We start from the raw sequence: 19,171 nt of genomic DNA on the forward strand, positions 1-19,171 counted from the left end.
GATGGATTCCGACTGAGGCTGCTTTGCTCTTGGCACCCTAAAGAATGCTTAGGGCTGCTATTTTTTAGAAAGCCAAGTGCTGCTGAAAATTTGAATACCTCTACTTGAAAAATAATTTCAAAATATGTTCATTTTGATCAAATTGATCAACCTCTTCAACACACGGCTGCATTTTCACTGTGATGCTTTTTGCAAAGGTTGACTTCTGCAGGAGAACTTCAGTGCATTCGCCAGCAGATAGAGGACTACTGAACTGGGATATTTAAAGTGAACTGAAGATGCAGCCATATTATCAGTTAATTTCTTCTTGACCTCACACCAGAGGATCACAATGGTAAGTGAATTCCCAGCTCAATCCGTTGAAAAAAAAAAAAGCAAAAATCTTTCTGCTTTGAAAAAAAAATGCAACAACAGGAAAAGCAAATTGGGATCAGATGAACTATAAAACTAAAAATGAAGGGAATAGTAGCAGCAGGGAATTAGTAGGACACTAGATAGGAGTCAAGGAAGGGGCCATGAAGACTGATTGACAAGGAAGAAGGATCAGTGGGATGGAGAAAATATTGGAAAGAAGGCAAGGTGTGGGGGGAAAGGAAGCAAGGAATACACCTCTGGAAAGGGATATATGGAGATGTGCCTAGGATGAAGGTCAATTCAATCAGTGTTAGTCACCCAGTTTCATACAACACAGAAAGATGGAATCAGTTTACATTCCGAAGACAGGGTGCTGATGTTTAAAAACAAACAATTTAAGTGCAAGAGGACTAAATTATTCACACAGACAATCCAAAAGAAGACTATAATCACTTATAGACATTCAAATGAAATCATGGTAGTGCGTTCATGCTGACATTGGGTAAGTTAAATCTCCTTATCTGTCTCTCCTGTGTGCCAAAAAGAACATAATGAAGTGCTCAGAATTCAATCTATTTAAATTATATTTTAAGTTAGGGAAAGTTCCTGTGTGGGCTGGGTTATGACTAGGGAGTGGGATCCATACAGCTGAGTTTAGTAAAACCAGATGTGGCCCGCTGATGAGTAAGAGAGAGTAAACTAGGAGTAAATTGCTCACATGCAAGCAATGAATTAATTCTTCCTGGGCCCCTATTCATAAATATGTTTTGTTTTGGTTTTTTTCCTCCTCAACTGGCACTTGGCCACCCTGAAAGAATTCACTGTTACCACCCTTGTAACATTTTACTCCTGGAGTAATTTAAGTGTTCCAGGCTCACCAATGACCCTGGGGGATTGAGTTAGCATAATTAATAATCATAATTAACTGTGAGTTTGAGAAGTTGAACAAATTGGTAAGCCCAACAGCCCAATAAAAATGACACTGATTCTGACTGGGAAAGGCTTGAAGAGTCAATTAAATTATGTATGTAGAGAATTTCCAGTTTTATAGAACAGAGGGATCCTACTGGGTTATGGACATGTAATTGCTACTGATCATCATCACTGAAATCTGTAGAGAGGAGGATTCTCTGGAGTGTCCCTGGGTATGTGATCATACCATTGTTATTGCCAGATTCTATTTTCTATGATAAGAGGTAATACTCATAAAACTTTCAGTTTGAAATCTGGTTTTCCCAAGTACGAAATCCCTGTTGGGGATTTTAATCTGAGTGAATGACTTCATCCTTAATGTTCAATTTATAGGCTTACATTTTTAAAAAATGACATCATAACTTTAATGATTTAAGTGAACAGAAGAACTTTTGTTGTTCTCCTTAGTTCCATGTATACATACTGATGACACAGGCATTGGGTTCATTTCCTGTTAAATGATCAGATTGTTCTCCAGGCCTAAAATCTCTCATGCCAGCTTTGAGCTCTGATTTTTTTTTTTGTTTTGGTAGCCTTGTGATAAATAGGCTTTAAAATAGTGACTCGATATTGTGGGCACCTCCAGGTAATACTTTTCACCCATCAAGACACAAAACATGAATACCCTCTCCCAGATGCTGGAAGAGAGACTGTTCACAACAGGCTCAAACTGTACCTTAGCTTGGCACTGCATCTTTTGGGTTCCGATGATATAGTTTTGGGCTTTAACCCCAGTGCAATGTGGAGGGACAAAGGACGGGAAACAATTCCCTAAAACACTGTGGTGCTCTAATTTTTCTTTTTTTTTTTCCTAACAATAGCTGCCTATTGCTTTTCTCATCACCTAAACCAAAGGACTCTAATCAATCATTTGGAGCAGCCGAGCTTAAAATCACAGGGCAGGAATGGACATCACTAATGTAAACTAATGAACAGCGGCAGCTTAGTCCTGTCTTCAAGCTCTGACAGTACATATCCCATTTCTCCTATATAGGAAAGGGATGGAAATAAATGATATTCAAATTTATAAAGAGGTAGAAAAAGAAGAAAAAAATTGATGAAAGAGGATAGTTTCACTAATTAATCAACTTGTCTTTTTTTTTTAATGGACTATTTGGAAAATTTGTCCAAAAAAAGTTTTTCCAAAGATGATCTGTTTTCAGCATACTGCATATAAGATGTCCATAATTAAGGCTACGGTGACCCCATCAAGCACTTTCAAGAATCTTGGGTGGCCACCAGTAACTGCTTCTCATTAGCAAGGAGCAACGGGAATTTCAGGAGACCCAGAAGAATGGGGAAAAAAATATTACTTCCTCCCCAGAGACAGTGAGTATTACATTATTGGTCTTGTTAATTATTTGTATGTATCTTCTGTCAAATATCTAGGTACTGATTTTGGTGCACAGGATGAAGAAAGGTCAGGCCCACTGGACAGTTACTATACAGGGAAAGCAAAACTGACACACAACAACTGCTCATAGCTATCAGGTCACCTTTTCTCCCTTTTCCCCTAGGTCACCCTTCTCTCCTCGAGGACCAGGAAAGCCCTAGAGAAAACAAAGAAGCAAATAACAACAGAGATTCTATTTGTCAGATTGTGAGAAAGTTTGGGGGAAAAAAAACTCAGGACTTTTTTTTGGCACACCCACACACAAAGAAAAAGAACTCAGTCCAATAAAATAGCTATCTGTCTCTTCCCCTTGTCATACTAGAAGCTTGTCCACAATCAGTGTTACTTATTGAGAGCAATATGCTCTAACCCTGGCATAACCCAGGGCACAATAGGACCCAGAAGGGTTTTCTCTTCCACCACCGAATGACTGGTGGCAATATCTTCGTGAACAAGATAAATTTAAATAGGAAGAAGGAGGCTGTTCCCAGGAGCCTTCCTGGGAATAAACTCAGTTTGTCAGAATTAACTCAGTGTTGGACAAGAAATGCTTTGGCCAAAGATTTGGGATTCACTGCTCACCCCATCCCTAAAAGGAGGACCAAGAGGCCTTCAGGGAAGCTGAAGCATGGCCTGGAAGTAAACACTGTAGGCTCCTACATAGCCCCAACCATTCACTGATATTTACTGAGCATTTACTATGTATCAAGCACTGTACTAAGCGCTAGGGAGAGTACAGTGGAATAGAGTTGGTAGACACAATCCCTGTTGTCTAGGAGTTCCTGTAGAGCCAGCCCTGAACACTTCCTCTATTTATCCCCCCAGTCTGATGCTTTAGGTACCCCCTCCTCACTATGGATTCACTATCTCTTTAGTTCTTGGCCATGATTTTTTTTGTTTTAATCATCCCTGCAAAAACTAGCAAGACATTCTATGATATAATCTCTAAAGGCGCAGTGGGTAGAAAATCAAATATGCAGTCATGCTGGTCTATTTTGATGGAGCACCTCAGCATCCATTATAATATGAGCATAGTTATCATAAGATTTACTTACATCAAGACCAGGCTCTCCATCTTTTCCCTGTCAAAGAACCATATAAGCTACATTAGTGTTCCTAAACTTCAAGATTCAGTTACTGTCTATTGACTAACCTGCAAAAGTTGTCTTTCCCCACAACACCCGCTTTATTTATCCTTACCTCCTGCAGTTGAGCGGCATTCTTCATATAACTTAAATGGAATCACTGATATTACAGTTAAGAGGCCACCATGAAGTCCCAGTTTGCAGGAATTAATTGGGTGAAATTGGGCTGCAGATCAAAGCTTGGTATCCAAGGTCTCAACCCAGCAGTAAGACATGGAGGAAAATGCTATTTGTTATCCATTTAATGCCCCACAAGAATGTTAAAATGGCTTCTTTAAATTTAACCCTGGCTTTTAAATTAAATCAATTTATTATGCTAAGTAATCTGATCTTATTACATATTACAGGGACAATCCAGAGAATTTTAGCAAGAAGAATGCACTGGTTTCATCAATGACTCTTGGTCATTTATTTAAATATCGGAATGTTATTGATGTAAATTGCCAGGAAATGTTTCCAAAGAAAAGCCAAGGAAAGAGGTTAAAGAGTACAGCAGACAAGAAGAAATTTGAGTAAAAAAAAAATCAATACAAATATAGATGCATAGACATTCATTTTCACAAATTACTACAATATGTATATATTTTATATTTTCCAAATAAAATTGAACCCCCATTTTTCTTGGTGCATAAAATTGTGCAGATTTTATAATGGGAAATAAAAATACCCTTAGAAATTTATATTCATTCTGTCTGAGGCATTGGATAAGACACTGAGGATAATCTTTCCAATCAGGAATTGCAGAGTACTGCTATGCTCTTGTCAATAAGCACTCAACTACTGCGTGGCTCAGTGGAAAGAGCATGGGCTTGGGAGTCAGAGGTCATGGGTTCAAATCCCTGCTCCGGCCCTTGTCAGCTGCGTGACTTTGGGCAAGTCACTTAACTTCTCTGTGCTTTCAGTTACCTCATCTGTAAAATGGGGATTAAGACTGTGAGCCCCATGTGGGACAACCTGATCACCTTGTATTCTCCCCAGTGCTTAGAACAGTGCTTTGCACATAGTAAGCGCTTAATAAATGCCATCATTATTATTATTATGAAAGTAGAAGGTTAAGCAAAAGAGCACTAAAACCAAACCAAGCCTACCATAGGAATGATGTAAGCTGCATTTTCAAGATCAAAAAAATTGACCAACAGAGAAATTACATATTTTTTAAAAGTACCAAAAACCACAATATACTTACATGAGGAAAGGACAACATAAATATGTACTAATAATACTAAACAAACTCAAAACATTATGTGCATTCATGTACAGATGCTTACTTCTTAAAGTTGTTTTTCACATTTTACTCAGCAAAAAGACACCATTTGCTAAGGGACTAAAGGTCTGTCATTATCTGTGCTAAATTTAAGTGCATTTTAACCACTCCATTCATCAAATGCTTCAGAGGTTGAATGACGGGGAGAAGGGAGGTGATTCAGCCATGGTACTATTCAACTGTTTGGCAGAAGACAGGACATTCTAGGAAAAATACATCTACAGCATCGCTATGAATCAGAAAAGACTCGACGGCACTTGATAATGATAGTATTCAACTGAGAGAGCACTCAGAAATACTGAAGGATGCTATTACTAAACAGCACCAAGAGAAGAGCTTCATAAGGGGAGGAGGTGGGGGAAGAGGGATGCTTTTCTCACAAAATGCATCCCCATCATTAAGCAGATTCATTTTCAAAATTAAAGAGATGGACATTTATAATGTACACTGAGTGGATAAACTCCAGAGTAGAGGCTGACACCAGCCAAGTCACTCTAGGTCCTGGGTCAGGAATCCCAAATGAGGAAAGGACCACTGTACTATTGTGTTCCAAACAGGCATAGTTGGTTTCAAGGGCAAACTGTGAACATAGGCATACTTGCTTAATCACTTCACTGAATGAAATTAGGCGTAACTGTGGCAGCCGTATTAATTATGGCGGCATTTATAAGTCACAGACTACTTACAGGCAAACCATATGGGCCTCTGGGTCCAGGTTCTCCTACTGCTCCCTTTTCACCCTGTGAAGAATTGAACAAATTTAAAATCCACCCACAATCAAATTTTCCTGGTTTTCTCTTGTAAGGACACATCTAGATGTGGTTTTTTTTTTGGTTGAGATACGCACATGGCATTTTTCTAAAAACCCACATCTGCTTCCTCAGAGCCCTTGCAAATAATTTATTCATCGCTAATCCAGAAAATCAACGGTATCTCATTATTATTCACTTTGGAGGAAAAGGTGCTGAGGTACCTGAGGGATGACCGATTCTCTAAAATAATTTCTGTTGCCACAAAATTTAAGATGCCTGAATAGAGCAGGATTAATGTTCGGTACAGTGGGTTTTATTTTAAATATCAAGATGAAATGGAATTACGTTTAATAGCTGTTCCACCAATAGTCATCTAAGTTGAATCCTTCACCAGAGAGGATGTTGAGAAATTTATTCATTTTCTTTGCAGATATGCCATTAAGGCAAATACTAAACTAGTGTGCAAAAGTCTACGCAAACAAGGAGAGCTATAACATTTGAAAAATGATAGCAGTGAGCTTCTAGTGGGCAGTTCTAAAAAAACATAATATTGCTGTGATAATGGTCAGAGAGGAAGGCATATGTCCCCCTTCTGTTATGGCCAGCTGTTGCTGCTGTCACAAAGCAGCTGAGTTGGGTTTGGTCAAGAAACTCTTGGCTGTTGCAGTGTTACTCAAATCTACACAAAATCAGAAGGAGGCTTACTTCTGGATCAATCTGGAATTAGCATCCCTGTATAGTTTTAGAGACTCATTTGCATGATATTAAACATAATAATAATGCATTTATTAAGCACATACCTTAAATTAAGTACATAATAATAATAATTATGGTATTTGTTAAGTGCTTACTATGTGCCAAGCACTGTTCTAAGCACTGGGATAGATACAAGGTTATCAGGTTGTCCCACATGGGGCTCACAGGCTTAATCCCCATTTTACAGATGAGCTGAGAAGTGACTTGCCCAAGGTCACACAGCAGGCAAGTGTCGGAGGCAGGATTAGAACCCATGTCTTCTGACTCCCAAGGCCATGCACTTTCCACTAAGCCATGTACATATTTAGTACATGCGTGGCTCTGGGGAACCTACAGGGTTTGTGATCAGACACAGTCCCTATCCCACTAGAGCTTCCAGTCTATCTTATCCCAATTTAAAAAGGAGAATACTGAATTGCAGAGAGGTTGAGTGACTTTCCCAAGGTCTCACAGTAGGCCACTGGAAGAGACACAGCTTGTACGTGGGTCTCCTGATTCTCTTTCCAATGGGCCATGTTACCTCCATGAATTCCTGGTGACTTGAGTTTAACAAAACTGGTGTAATCCCATTTGGGAATTTAGTGGCAGCAAAATGGATTTCTGCGGCTGCTAGCGGAGTCTAATCATTAGTTCAGTGGTAGCTGCCTCACAGCATTGGGGACATTTCCCTACCTTATTTAGAGAAGTAGCGTGGCTTAGTGGAAAGAGCAGGGGTTTGGGAGTCAGAGGATGTGGGTTCTAATCCCAGCTCTGCTACTTATCAGATGTGTGACTTTGGGCAAGTCACTTTAACTTCTCTGGGCCTCAGTTACCTCATCTGTAAAATGGGAAGTAAGACTGTGAGCCCCACATGGGACAACCTGGTTACCTTGAATCTATCCCAGTGCTTAGAACAGTGCTTGGCATGTAGTAAGCGCTTAACAAATACCATTATTATTATTTTACTTTGGGAACCTGCAGAAAAACCGTATTAGACCTAAATGGGTTCATTCAAAAAAGAAGGGCAATATCTCAGTCAATTAGATAGCCTATGGCTCTTAAAAATTAATTAGAGAAGACTCATCGTCTGCTTTATTGCATGTTTCTTTTTTCCCTAGTTCCCTTGTATTTTGAATTGATCATGTTCGAATTTACTTTGAAGATATATATACATCTTATATCTTAACTATGTATTTTATCTTAACTATATATAGTTACTTTGAGCAGCAAAGTTCCAAAGTAGGAATTTAAATCAGCTTTTTTTTATCCTGTACATAGTAAGACTTGAGGATAATCTATTATCCTCCTCAGTGCTTTCACCAGAAGACCCCACACCTTAGGTGTCAAAAGAATGACTCATCCATCAGTAGCTTCAAGAGCAGTGCTAGCCCTCAGGTTTTCAATTCTCAGCAAAGTCTCTGCTCTCAGACCCTTTGCTTTCAAGTTCACCCTATTTCATTAAGGCCTTGGGTTTCTGAATCTTCACGTTCAATGCTGAACTAAAACATGGCTTGGAACGTGCTCCCTATTGCCATGCTCTATAAGGCTAAATTGACTAACAGCAAAGGAAATACTCTTTTCAATATATAGGAGGGGTGTCGTTAAGCATTTATAATGTGCCAGGATCTGTACTGAGCACTGGGGTAGATACATTCTGGGGTAGATCAGGTTGGACATAGTCCTTGTCCTACATAAGGTTCACAGACTTAATCCCTATTTTACAGATAGGTAACTGAGGCACAGATAAATTAAGTACTTCTGCTTCGGTCTTAGGTGAAGATAGGTGGCTGACCTTTCAGCCAACAAAGCCCCTGAATAAAGAAAATGAAAATCCTGTTTGAAAATCAAGATCAGGAATGCCTCCCTCACTCCAACCCTGCTGGAGATTTGACCTGGTTGAGATTATCTCAGTTTGAATAAAGGTTCTTGTGGCTCTCTTGGCAATCCCCTTGATTGAGCTATACATTCAAGGGATTTCTTGATTAAGCTGATCTGATGAGGATTTCTTCTCAAGCAATCAGACTAAACACCCTTATGACATAACAGTGTGGCCTAGTGGATAGAGCATGGGCTTAGGAGTTAGAAGGACCTAGTCACAGCTCCGCCACTTGTCTGCTGTGTGACATAGGGCCAAGTCACTTCACTTCTCTTCGCCTCAGTTATCTCATCTGTAAAATGGGATTAAGACACTGAGTCCCATGTGGGATAGGAACTGTGTCCGACCTGATTATCTTTTATTTACCCCAGCACTTAGCACATTGCTTGACACATGGTAAGCGCTTAACAAATACCATCATTATTACTATTATTATTATCAGCAGATAGGAAGTAGCAGCTGATTACCAAATGATACTCTCCCTGTGTCAGAAGGTAGGTAGTTAGATCACAGCACAAGATTTGCAGACTGCTTTTGGAATAGTTACAATGCTACACATCATTTAGGTCAGAGGCTTTGACGTTATGTAAGATGTCATTTTTATTCAGCCTTTTCAAGCCTGCCTTTTAGACCACCATTTATCCCTCAAGTCCAAAGCACTATGAAAAGGAACTGATTTTTTACAAACTTGGGAATTGCTCGCTTTGGGAACTGTGCAGGACTGAAGGATTCTGCTGTTCATTTTTGATCGTAGGGATCTGTACAAAAGTGTCTGTTATATTTGAAGTGCTAGAAAGTGAAATGATGCACTCCACTGCCCTGTACTATTCCACATCTGAAAAGAGATCATTTGATTTTTTTTATTCATTCATTCAATCAAATTATTGAGCACTGAGTGCAGAGCACTGTACTAAGCACTTGTAAAGTACAATTTGGCAACAGATATTTTAATGGTACTTGTTAATGATTTGTTAAGCATTTACTTTGTGCCAGATTCTTTACTAAGTTCTGAGGTAAATACAAGCTAATTGGGTCCCACATGGGGCTCACAATCTAAATAAGAGGGAGTAAGATTTAATCCCTATTTCACAGATAAGGAAACCGAGGCACAGATGTTAAGTGACATACCCAAGTTTACAAGCAGGCAAGTGGCAGAGCTGGGAGGAGAATCCAGGTCTGTGCTTTATCCAGTAGGTCACACTGCTTCTCTGCCCTTCATGTCCTCCTCCACTAGACCACTCTGCTTCTATATGGTATTTGTTAAAGGTTTGCTCTGTGCCAAGCACTGTACTAAGCACTGGGGTAGATGCAAACTAATCAGGTTGGACAGTCTCTGTTCCATATAGGGCTCACATCCTTAATCCCCATTTTGCAGATAACAATAATAATGGCATTTATTATGATGAGGTAACAGGCACAGAGAAGTTAAGTGACGTTCCCAAGGTCACATAGATGACATGAGGCAGAGCCGGAATTAGAACCCAGGCCCTTCTGACTCCCAAGCTCGTGCTCTACCCACTAGGCCACGCTGCTTCTCACCTATAAATTATCACATACAAATTTCCCTCTCACATATAAATTCTGACCAATTAGCTGTTCTACAGAGCCCCTTAACCTCACAGAACATAGAATCATAGCATGGCCTAGTCTTGAAAGGCTATCTAATCATCCCCCTACCTCCAGGCAAGGCCAAAATAACATTTGTTGCTTTTAAAAACCTCCCAGAGAGAGGAAACAACCCAGGTCAGGGAAGTAGGAATAATGATAAGTATTTATCATAGCACATAGCATTTTTCAGGGCACAAAGTAGATTCCAAGATGGTCATTACTGCTCAAGAGGAGGGCTAGAACCTTTGGTCAAAGAGCCGAATCACTGAAGTAAACACTAGGGAAGCCCAAGCCATCAATTTGAACTTTTATGGAGGCTAAGGATATATGTGGGGGGGACTGGAGGGGGGAGATAAGAGGTGGGGGGAGTGAGAGAGAAAGAGAAAAAGTAAAAAAGAAAGAAAAAGAGAGTGAGAGAGAGAGAAAGAGAGAAAGAGAAAGAGAAAGAAAGAGAGAGAGCGAGAGAGAAAGAGAGAGAGAAAGAGAGAAAGAATATGCTCCAATGCTTGGCACATAGTAAGCGCTTAACAAATACCATCATTATTATTATTACCTAGGCAGTAGTGACTCTCTTGGGAATACACATGGCTTGGCCAGGGAGAGAATAAAACAACCAAAAGCTTGGCAATTTGTAATTTTTCACCATTGGTACACACCCAGGGAAGGTTCTTTCTTCATCCCTGCTTTAGATTTTGTATATTTCAATACACATTTTCCAAAGTAAATAGTTAACAATGGAGAGGCATGAGGTGGTGAGAGGATTAGGCCCAACTAATTTGGCCAGCAAATTGGGCTGTTCATTGTTCAGCTTTAACAGCATGGCCTAGTGAATAGAACAAGGACTTGGGAGTCAGAAATTTGTGGGTTCTAATCCCAGCTCTGCCACTTGTCTGCTGTGTGACCTTGGGCAAGTCACTTCACTTCTTTGTGCCTCAGTTAGCTCATCTGTAAAATGGGGATTGAGACTGTGAGCCCCACATGGGACAGGGATTGTGTTCAACCTAATTTGTATACACCCCAGTGCTTAGTACAGTGCCTGGCACACAGGAAGTGCTTAACAAATACCACAATTATTATTATTATACATTTGGACCTCTGCAAACAAGGGGAAAGAGAGGGGCAGAAAAGGGGAGACTCTTGTAGAGTGCCACACGTGCACACACACATACAGAGTATCTGATTATAAACAACTATTGTGAATGTTAGAGAGACCATACTGCATGACTTGTAAGGTTAATTAGGCTGTTCGTCACTCTGGATGTAATTTTTTACATCAGATGGAAACACTGCTTGGCAGTATAGAAATTGAAAGGTTTTACTTTGTATACACCACAGTCCTTGGGCCATAGACTGCTGAGTTTCCTTTTGATAAATGAAAAGGAAATACACTGCATTTTTTACTGGGGAAAAAACACTTGAGTGCTGCAATTTCCCTTCACATAAAACCTAGCATTTAGTTCCCAAGATCATTGACTTGCCCCAACTTGGAACAGTACTTTTTAAAAATAGAAATTGTCTATTTTGGAGTCAATAATGGGGAGGCTTTATCTAACCTGACAAAAGCCACCGTGGATTCATGCCAGATAGAAATACCTTCCTTTTGAGCTGAAAGGGGTTTCAAGAGTCATCACTGCAGGTATTAAATGTTTTAGAAAACCAAACGTTCATCACCAGGAATGGCTGGGAGGGCCTTTGCTAACACAAAGGAACTGAGATTTTACTGGGCTCTAAACAAATGACATTAAAGTTGGGAAGCAGCATGGTCTAGTAGCGGCCCAGCAGTCAGAGGACCTGGGTTCTAATCCTACTCCTCCACTTGCTGTGTGGCCTTGGGCAACTCGCTTCACTTCTCTGTGTCTCAGCTTCCTCAACTGTAGAACAGGGATTCAATGCCTATTCTACTTCCTAGACTATGAGCCCCATGTAGGGCAGGGACTGTTTCCAACCTGATTAATTTGTATCTATCCCAGTGCTTAGAACGATGCTAGACACAGTAAGCACTTAGCAAATACCATAAAAAAGTGAACACTAAAAGCAAGAATGACATCAAGCCCCGCACGTACAATAAACACTGTTCCATGCCTTTGCTCAAAAGAAAAATTAGCAGCGTTCAGTCACCGGGAGAAACCTAGCAGAACTTTGATATTGGGTGTTCAGTAAGAAGCAGCGTGGCTCAGTGGAAAGAGCACAGGCTTTGGAGTCAGAGGTCATGGGTTCAAATCCCGCCTCCGCCAATTGTCTGCTGTGTGACTTTGGGCAAGTCACAACTTCTGTGGGCCTCAGTTACCTCATCTGTAAAATGGGGATTAAGACTGTGAGCCCCACATGGGACAACCTGATCACCTTGTAACCTCCCCAGTGCTTAGAATGGTGCTTTGCAGATAGTAAGCGCTTAATAAATGCCATCACTATTATTACTATTATTAAGCATGGTATGTAGTCTTTGGCTAAGAGTCTGGAATATCGAAACAACTTTACATGAATGACTGAGAAGGAACAACGGATCATGGGAGCTGAAATTGTTTCTGGGAATGTTAGTTTGGTCCCAAATCCTGCCTACTTGGCAGGAAATGAGTCTTTGAAAATAGGTGTGGGCAGGGAATGGGTCTACCAATTTTGCTGCATGGTACTCTTCCAAGCACTTAGTACAGTGCTCAGCACACAGTCAGTGCTCAATAAATACCATTGGTTGGTTGATTGATTCATTTAGGTGTTAATCCTAGTGGGCTGGCAGGTGGTACATATTAAATCTCAGGTATGGTCTCATTCATTCATTCATTCAATCGTATTTATTGAGAGCTTACTGTGTGCAGAACACTGTACTAAGCGCTTGAGAAGTACAAGTTGGTCTCTGTCATTGAGAAGCAACATGGCCTAGTCAAAAGAACCTGGGCCCGGAAGTCAGAAGGATCTGGGTTCTAATCCCAGCTCCACCACTTGTCTGCTGTATGACTTTGGGCAAGTCACTTCATTTCTCTATGCCTCAGTTACCTCATCTGTAAAATGGAGATAAAGACTATGAGCCCCATGTGGGACAGGAACTGTGTCCAACCTGATTACCTTGTATCTACCTCAGCATTTAATATAGTGCCTGGCACATATTAAGCACTTAAATACCAGTTTTTATTATTATTATTATTATTACTGAGCACAGGAGGCCTGGATTCTAATCCCAGCTCCACCTCTTACCTATTCTGTGACCTTGGGCAAGTCACCTCACATCTGTGTGATTCAGTTTCCTCAGCTGTAAAATGAGGATTGAACACTTGCTCTCCCTCCTCTCTAGGCTGTGATCCCCATGTAGGGCAGGGACTGTCTGTGATCTGATTATATCTACCCAAGACCTTAGCACGGTCCTTGGTGCACAGTGAGTGATTAAACAAATAGCACAATCATTAACATTGGTTTCAACCCCTTGACTTTCCTCGGTACAAGCAATTTGACCAACTCCAGAAACCCCTTAGCAACTTACTCTTTCTCCTTTGGGGCCTGCTGGACCATGGGGACCAATAGGGCCATCTGTACCCTAAAAAGAAAGGAAAACACAGCAGAGGTTTTACCGCAAGGTATCACAAGAAAAGCAATATAGGCTTAATAAGGGCCCAGCCTAGTCTCTGAGCTTCTTTCACTAGCTAAAAGAACACTCTTACTCAATTCTAAGGCAGCCTCATCTTTGGATTAGCTGTCTTTGATTGAATTCCTTTCATCAATCCCTGGCACATATTGAGCACTTTCTGTGTGCAGAGCACTGTACTAAGCATGTGGGAGAATACAATGGAGCATGCCAACAACTTTACTGGAACATATGCTCTTGGGTTGAGTTATGCCAATTTATGTGTCAGGAGGGGAACAGGAGTCAGTGAAGAATTTTTTTTTTTAATGGCATTTGTTAAGCACTTATGTGTGCCAGGCACTGTACTAAGCGCGGTGGGAGATACAAGCTAATCAGGTTGGACCCAGTTCATGCCCCTCACAGTCTTAATCCCCATTTTACAGATGAGGTAACTGAGGCTCAGAGAAGTCAAGTGACTTGCCTAAGGTTACAAAGTAGACGAATGGCAGAGCTGGGATTAGAGACCAGGTCCTTCTGAGAAGCAGCTTGGCTCAGTGGAAAGAGCCCGGGCTTGGGAGTCAGAGGTCATGGGTTCTAGTCCCGGCTTCGCCACATGTCTGCTGTGTGACCTTGGGCAAGTCACTTAACTTCTCTGAGCCTCAGTTACCTCATCTGTAAAATGGGGATTAAGACTGTGAGCCCCAAGTGGGACAACCTGATCACCGTGCATCCCCCCAGCGCTTAGAACAGTGCTTCACACATAGTAAGTGCTTAACAAATGCTATTATTATTATTATTATTATTATTATGACTCGCAGGCCTATACTCTATCCATGCCGCTTGATAGCTGGTTGGAAGTTTTATTCAAAGGACATAGCTGTACTCCCCTCAGGGCTTTTTTCCCCACCTGACACTTTCCTTTTAGATCTCTGTGGTCTTCCACAGAGACCAGGTTTGGATTTGCAGTTCACCTGTTTTAAGGACTGGTATGCTTAGAAGTCACGGAGGGAAGGGGGTTGGGGGGATCACTTTTTCTGATTCTTGCTGATTACTCTTGCTGATTCTCTAATTACCCAGGCTGTCATAGGACGCCTGGGTGAAATGGGCATACTCTGCTACCCATTTACCCAGTTTATTCTGGGGCTCACACTCTTCAGTGCCTCTTGTTTTGGACTCCTAACATTTTGGAGTCTCATAGCGCTCAAAACCATTGTGGGCTTCTTGATGAAAGCCACGGTGCGCAAAAAGCACTGAAAGACGGCATTCAAATGGCAGAGCCACTGAAGACTAGTAATCCTCAGGAGGAAGTCATCTTCCCTAGAAGAGCATCAATAGAGAACAGACAGCAAGTAGGGGGTGAGTCACTTTCTCTTTAAACCCACTGAGGGAGGACATTCTCTCAAGAAATCACAGAGGAGAGTCTGGGTCAGAGCCAAAGTGTTTGGCAAGAAGAGCCATGTCACCATTTAGGTAGGTCATTCTACTAAGGTGTGCAATGATTTTCTGCTTCATATACCCTCTATGCTGTAAGCTTGTTGTGGGCAGGGAATGTATCTGTTTTTTGCCATATCGTACTTGCCCAAGTGCTTCGTATGGTGCTCTGCACCACTTAGTATGCTCAATAAATATGATTGAATGAACTGTGTTACATTGTACTCTCCCAAGCACTTAGTACAGTGCTCTCGAAGTGCTCAATAAATACCACTGATTGATATACACATCACGGTCTCCATTCTCTAATAATCTCAGCCTTCTCTTTTCTGTCTCCCTCCCCCTTCCACCAGCCCCAGCACTAAAGACAAGGCAACACGCTATCAATTAGGCTGATGTATCTGGTGTAAAGCACACGGACTCGGTAGCAAAGCATGCCACAGGAACACGAAGGACTCACCCGGGATCCTGGCTTTCCGTCTAAGCCAGATGCTCCCTGTGTGATTTAGGTTGGAAGCACGGACGGAAGGGGTAACACGAATGACAAGAACATGAGATTAGTAAGTGGTGCTGATGAACAAATATAACAATTCCAACAACAAAATACACACTACTACAGGGTTCTGGAATGAGGATCACAGTACTACAACTTGTTAGTTTTTTTAAAAAAAAACAACACAAAACAGTAAATGTCTTCAGATTTTGTGGCACTTTTACGACATTTCTATTCCACAATTTTAGAAAGTTAATCGATGTTCATAATGTGAACTGCAAAGTAATGGCTAGAATAATCATAGATTGCATTCTTATTGTCAACGGAGCCATAATAGGCTATCTCCCCATTGACTAGCACTTTCCACAGCAGGTGAAACATCAGGGAAAGGTAGTGCACCAGAGCAAATCAGTGGAAAGCAAACCTGAAAGGGGAGTTTATTACCATACAGTAATTGTGTGTCTGTCTTTAACTGGGTTCATATACCACACACTCATACACATATGCCTACACACACACACCCACTCTCTCTCATTCTCTTTCTTTCTCTCTCACTCTTCTCCTGATCTGGCCTAGGTAAGCCAGAATGGAAAATGCAGTACAGCAGAAGAGGGAAGCTGCTCAATATGTGGTAAAATCGGTAATGCTGTCAAAAGGACAAGGGCAGACTGGATGGGATTAGGTGCCTTGATATCAGGAGCAGAGAACAACAAAAAAAAATGCCTCTCACTACAGAAACTGTCTAAAACAGGTAAAGGCAAATGACCCTTAATGTCTGCATTTGTTCCGCAGAGGATGAGAAACAGAATAGAAATAGAATAGAATAGAGAATAGAACAGAGAAGCAGTGTGGCTCAGTGGAAAGAGCATGGGCTTTGGAGTCAGAGGTCTTGGGTTCAAATCCCGGCTCCACCAACTGTCAGCTGTGTGACTTTGGGCAAGTCACTTAACTTCTCTGTGCTTCAGTTCCCTCATCTGTAAAATGGGGATTAAGACTGTGAGCCCCCAGTGGGACAACCTGATCACCCTGTAACCTCCCCAGCGCTTAGAACAGTGCTTTGCACATAGCAAGCACTTAATAAATGCCATAAAAATAGTTTAAAGTAGCCCTACCATTTCTGAGCCATCTCTTAAAAGTGACTCCATCGACTGACTTTTCCTTTACATAAAAGAATCTCTAAAATGAATCTGGGCGGGAAGAGGTCACGATAAACGGGGATAATGAATCTGTTCAATAGATTCATTTCTCTACAGGTTTTGAAGAAGACAGTGGCACGACGCTATGCTGTGGGCCTCAGGACAGGGACTATTCACTTTCAGTGAAGAGTTGAGAATACAAGCAAATGAATGTATTTATGAAAAAGAATTGAATCCCTTATGTAAAGACAAAGCACAGTTTGCTCTTTTCTGGAACTGCAGTTTGGCATACTAAGGGGATGGCTGGCCTCTGGTGGAATTACTGTGAATAACAATTAAATTCCGTTTTATTAAAAGTTGGCCATAATTTGTTCATTTTGGTTAACACTAGAGAGACTTCTCTGAAAGGGAAAAGGCCAAAAACCAATACCACACCCTCCGCCCCCAACCCCCAAAAACCCAAAGCAAAGGAACCATTCAAAAAAATCCCACCAAAAAAAAAAATCAAAATCACCCCAAAACTTCCTGCTACGCATTTTTCAATGATGATTGAATTTGGAACCTTTCAAAGCATTCTGGGTTAGTTCTCAGAGTGAACATTTTTCTTACTGCAAGGTACATTAGGCCAGGGATCAATTTTGTAGGGTTTAAACTCTGAGGGTTGGACAGATTTTCAATGTTTATTTCAATCTGCACCATTAACTGTCACTAGTTTGATATGGATGTTGGATTTCAAAGGCATGGATGTTTATTTTATGTCCTTTTAAAATGTATTGATTAGGGGATTGACGATTTAGGAAGATATACGACTGTTCTGGCAATATTCTTTTATGTATCAAAGTGACTAGCGCTAGTGATAGTATTTATGAGCCTCCCCTCTGTGCAAAGCACTGGACTAAATTCTGGGAAAGAATACACGAGTGAGAATTAGACATGGTGACTTTTTTTTTCTTCTATAGTGTACATTACCATCCATTTAAATTCTTTCACAGTTAATCCAATTATTAATTACCATAATTTGTGCCAATTCTGAGTGGCTTGGAAAAAAACAAAACAAAGGTCTACTGTATTAGAAAAATGAAATAGGTCCTTCAGCCGAAATGATGCTATATAATGAAACACATATGTGACTCAGTTATTGTTTACAAAACAATAATTATTTCAGTATTATCCCTACTGTTCCAGTAATTTCTAACGTAAATAAGGCATGACTTTCAGTAGGGGCAATATTTGTGGCTATGAGTCACTTCAAATGGTCATGCAGCATCGCCTAATAAGAAGACCCTGGGCCTTGGAGTCCGAAGACCTGGATTCTAATCGTGGCTCTGACAATTGCTTGCTCTGTGACATTGAGCAAGTCACTTAAATTCTCTGTGCCACAGTTTCCTCAACTGTAAAATCTGTTTTCCCTCTTACTTTAATTATGAGCCCCATTTGGGACACAGACTACGTCTACCTTAAACTGTCTCTACCCCAGCCCTTAAAACAGCGCTCGGCACATAGTAAGCACAAATGCCATAAGAATAATAACAGGGGTAATAATTAGCAGGGTATTTTAAGCCCCAAGCATGAATCAGTTGGAATTGCTATGAATTTTGTTATTAAAAATGGAAGATTCAAGCCACTAGACTCAGCACTGCACTTGTTTACTTAGCACTGTTAACACTGAAAAGTGAGAGCAGATTGTGAGGATTTTGTGATCTTATCTACAAGAACAACCTCACATCTAGATTTAAGTCCACTAGGTCTTTTCACTTATATATAACTGCAGCCCTTTGGGCTGGCTCTGAATTATGTACCCCAAGGGGTTTTGTGTTTATTCTTTCTGTAGGTTGGCTATGTTTTGTATTTGAGTTTTCACTATTTCATCCTTCCTTATATCCCCTCTCTTATTCTTATATTATAGAGGGCCAGGGATTGTGTTTAATTTTCACTGGTGTGGTTTTTTTTTTCCCCAGCACTCAATACAGTGGTCTCCACAAAGTAAGCAGTTAATAAATACCATTTCTCCTCCTACCACTAGGAAAGGGGAGGGTAATCCTCTACCTTAGTTTAGTAACCTATATAAAGGACTCCCTTTCCTATTGCTTTCTTTCCTTTCTTCCTCCCTATACTGTAAGCTCGATGTGGGCAGGGAATGTGTCTGCTATCTCTGATGTATGTGCTTAGTACAGTGCTCTGCACATAGTAAGCGCTCTAAAAATCCATTGATTGATCAATTGATTCCCCTCACTCCAATGGCATTTGGAAAACAAACAACATGAAACATTCAAAACACAATGTGATTAATATACAGGGTCACAGCAGCACTTCACACCATTAACAATGACCAACTGCATACCTGCCAACACTGGAAAACTAAGGAGTGGGATTCTAGGGTAGAAAAGGAAATTGGGGAGGGGGAGGGCTTTAAAATGCATTGGATTTCCAGTGATTTTTTGAAGGGATCAGGAAGAAAA

The 19,171-nt window shown here is 40.8% G+C and overlaps 1 protein-coding gene across 2 annotated transcripts in view; it reads right to left on the reverse strand.

Annotated features, from left to right (window-relative positions):
• The window catches only part of COL25A1 (collagen type XXV alpha 1 chain), a 561,710-nt gene that overhangs the window by 15,984 nt on the left and 526,555 nt on the right, over positions 1 to 19,171 (reverse strand). The window contains exons 31-35 of one of the 2 annotated variants that reach the window (XM_038755133.1): positions 15,544 to 15,579; positions 13,572 to 13,625; positions 5,815 to 5,868; positions 3,775 to 3,801; positions 2,823 to 2,876 (exon numbers count right to left, since the gene is read on the reverse strand). In XM_038755133.1, the coding sequence (XP_038611061.1) occupies positions 2,823 to 2,876; positions 3,775 to 3,801; positions 5,815 to 5,868; positions 13,572 to 13,625; positions 15,544 to 15,579 (225 nt within the window). Of the gene's footprint in view, positions 1 to 2,813; positions 2,877 to 3,774; positions 3,802 to 5,814; positions 5,869 to 13,571; positions 13,626 to 15,543; positions 15,580 to 19,171 lie in introns of those variants that run through there. The other variant, XM_038755134.1, reaches the window with a different exon arrangement.

The sequence above is a fragment of the Tachyglossus aculeatus genome, chromosome 12, assembly GCF_015852505.1.
Source record: "Tachyglossus aculeatus isolate mTacAcu1 chromosome 12, mTacAcu1.pri, whole genome shotgun sequence".
Classification (NCBI taxonomy): Eukaryota; Metazoa; Chordata; class Mammalia; order Monotremata; family Tachyglossidae; genus Tachyglossus; species Tachyglossus aculeatus.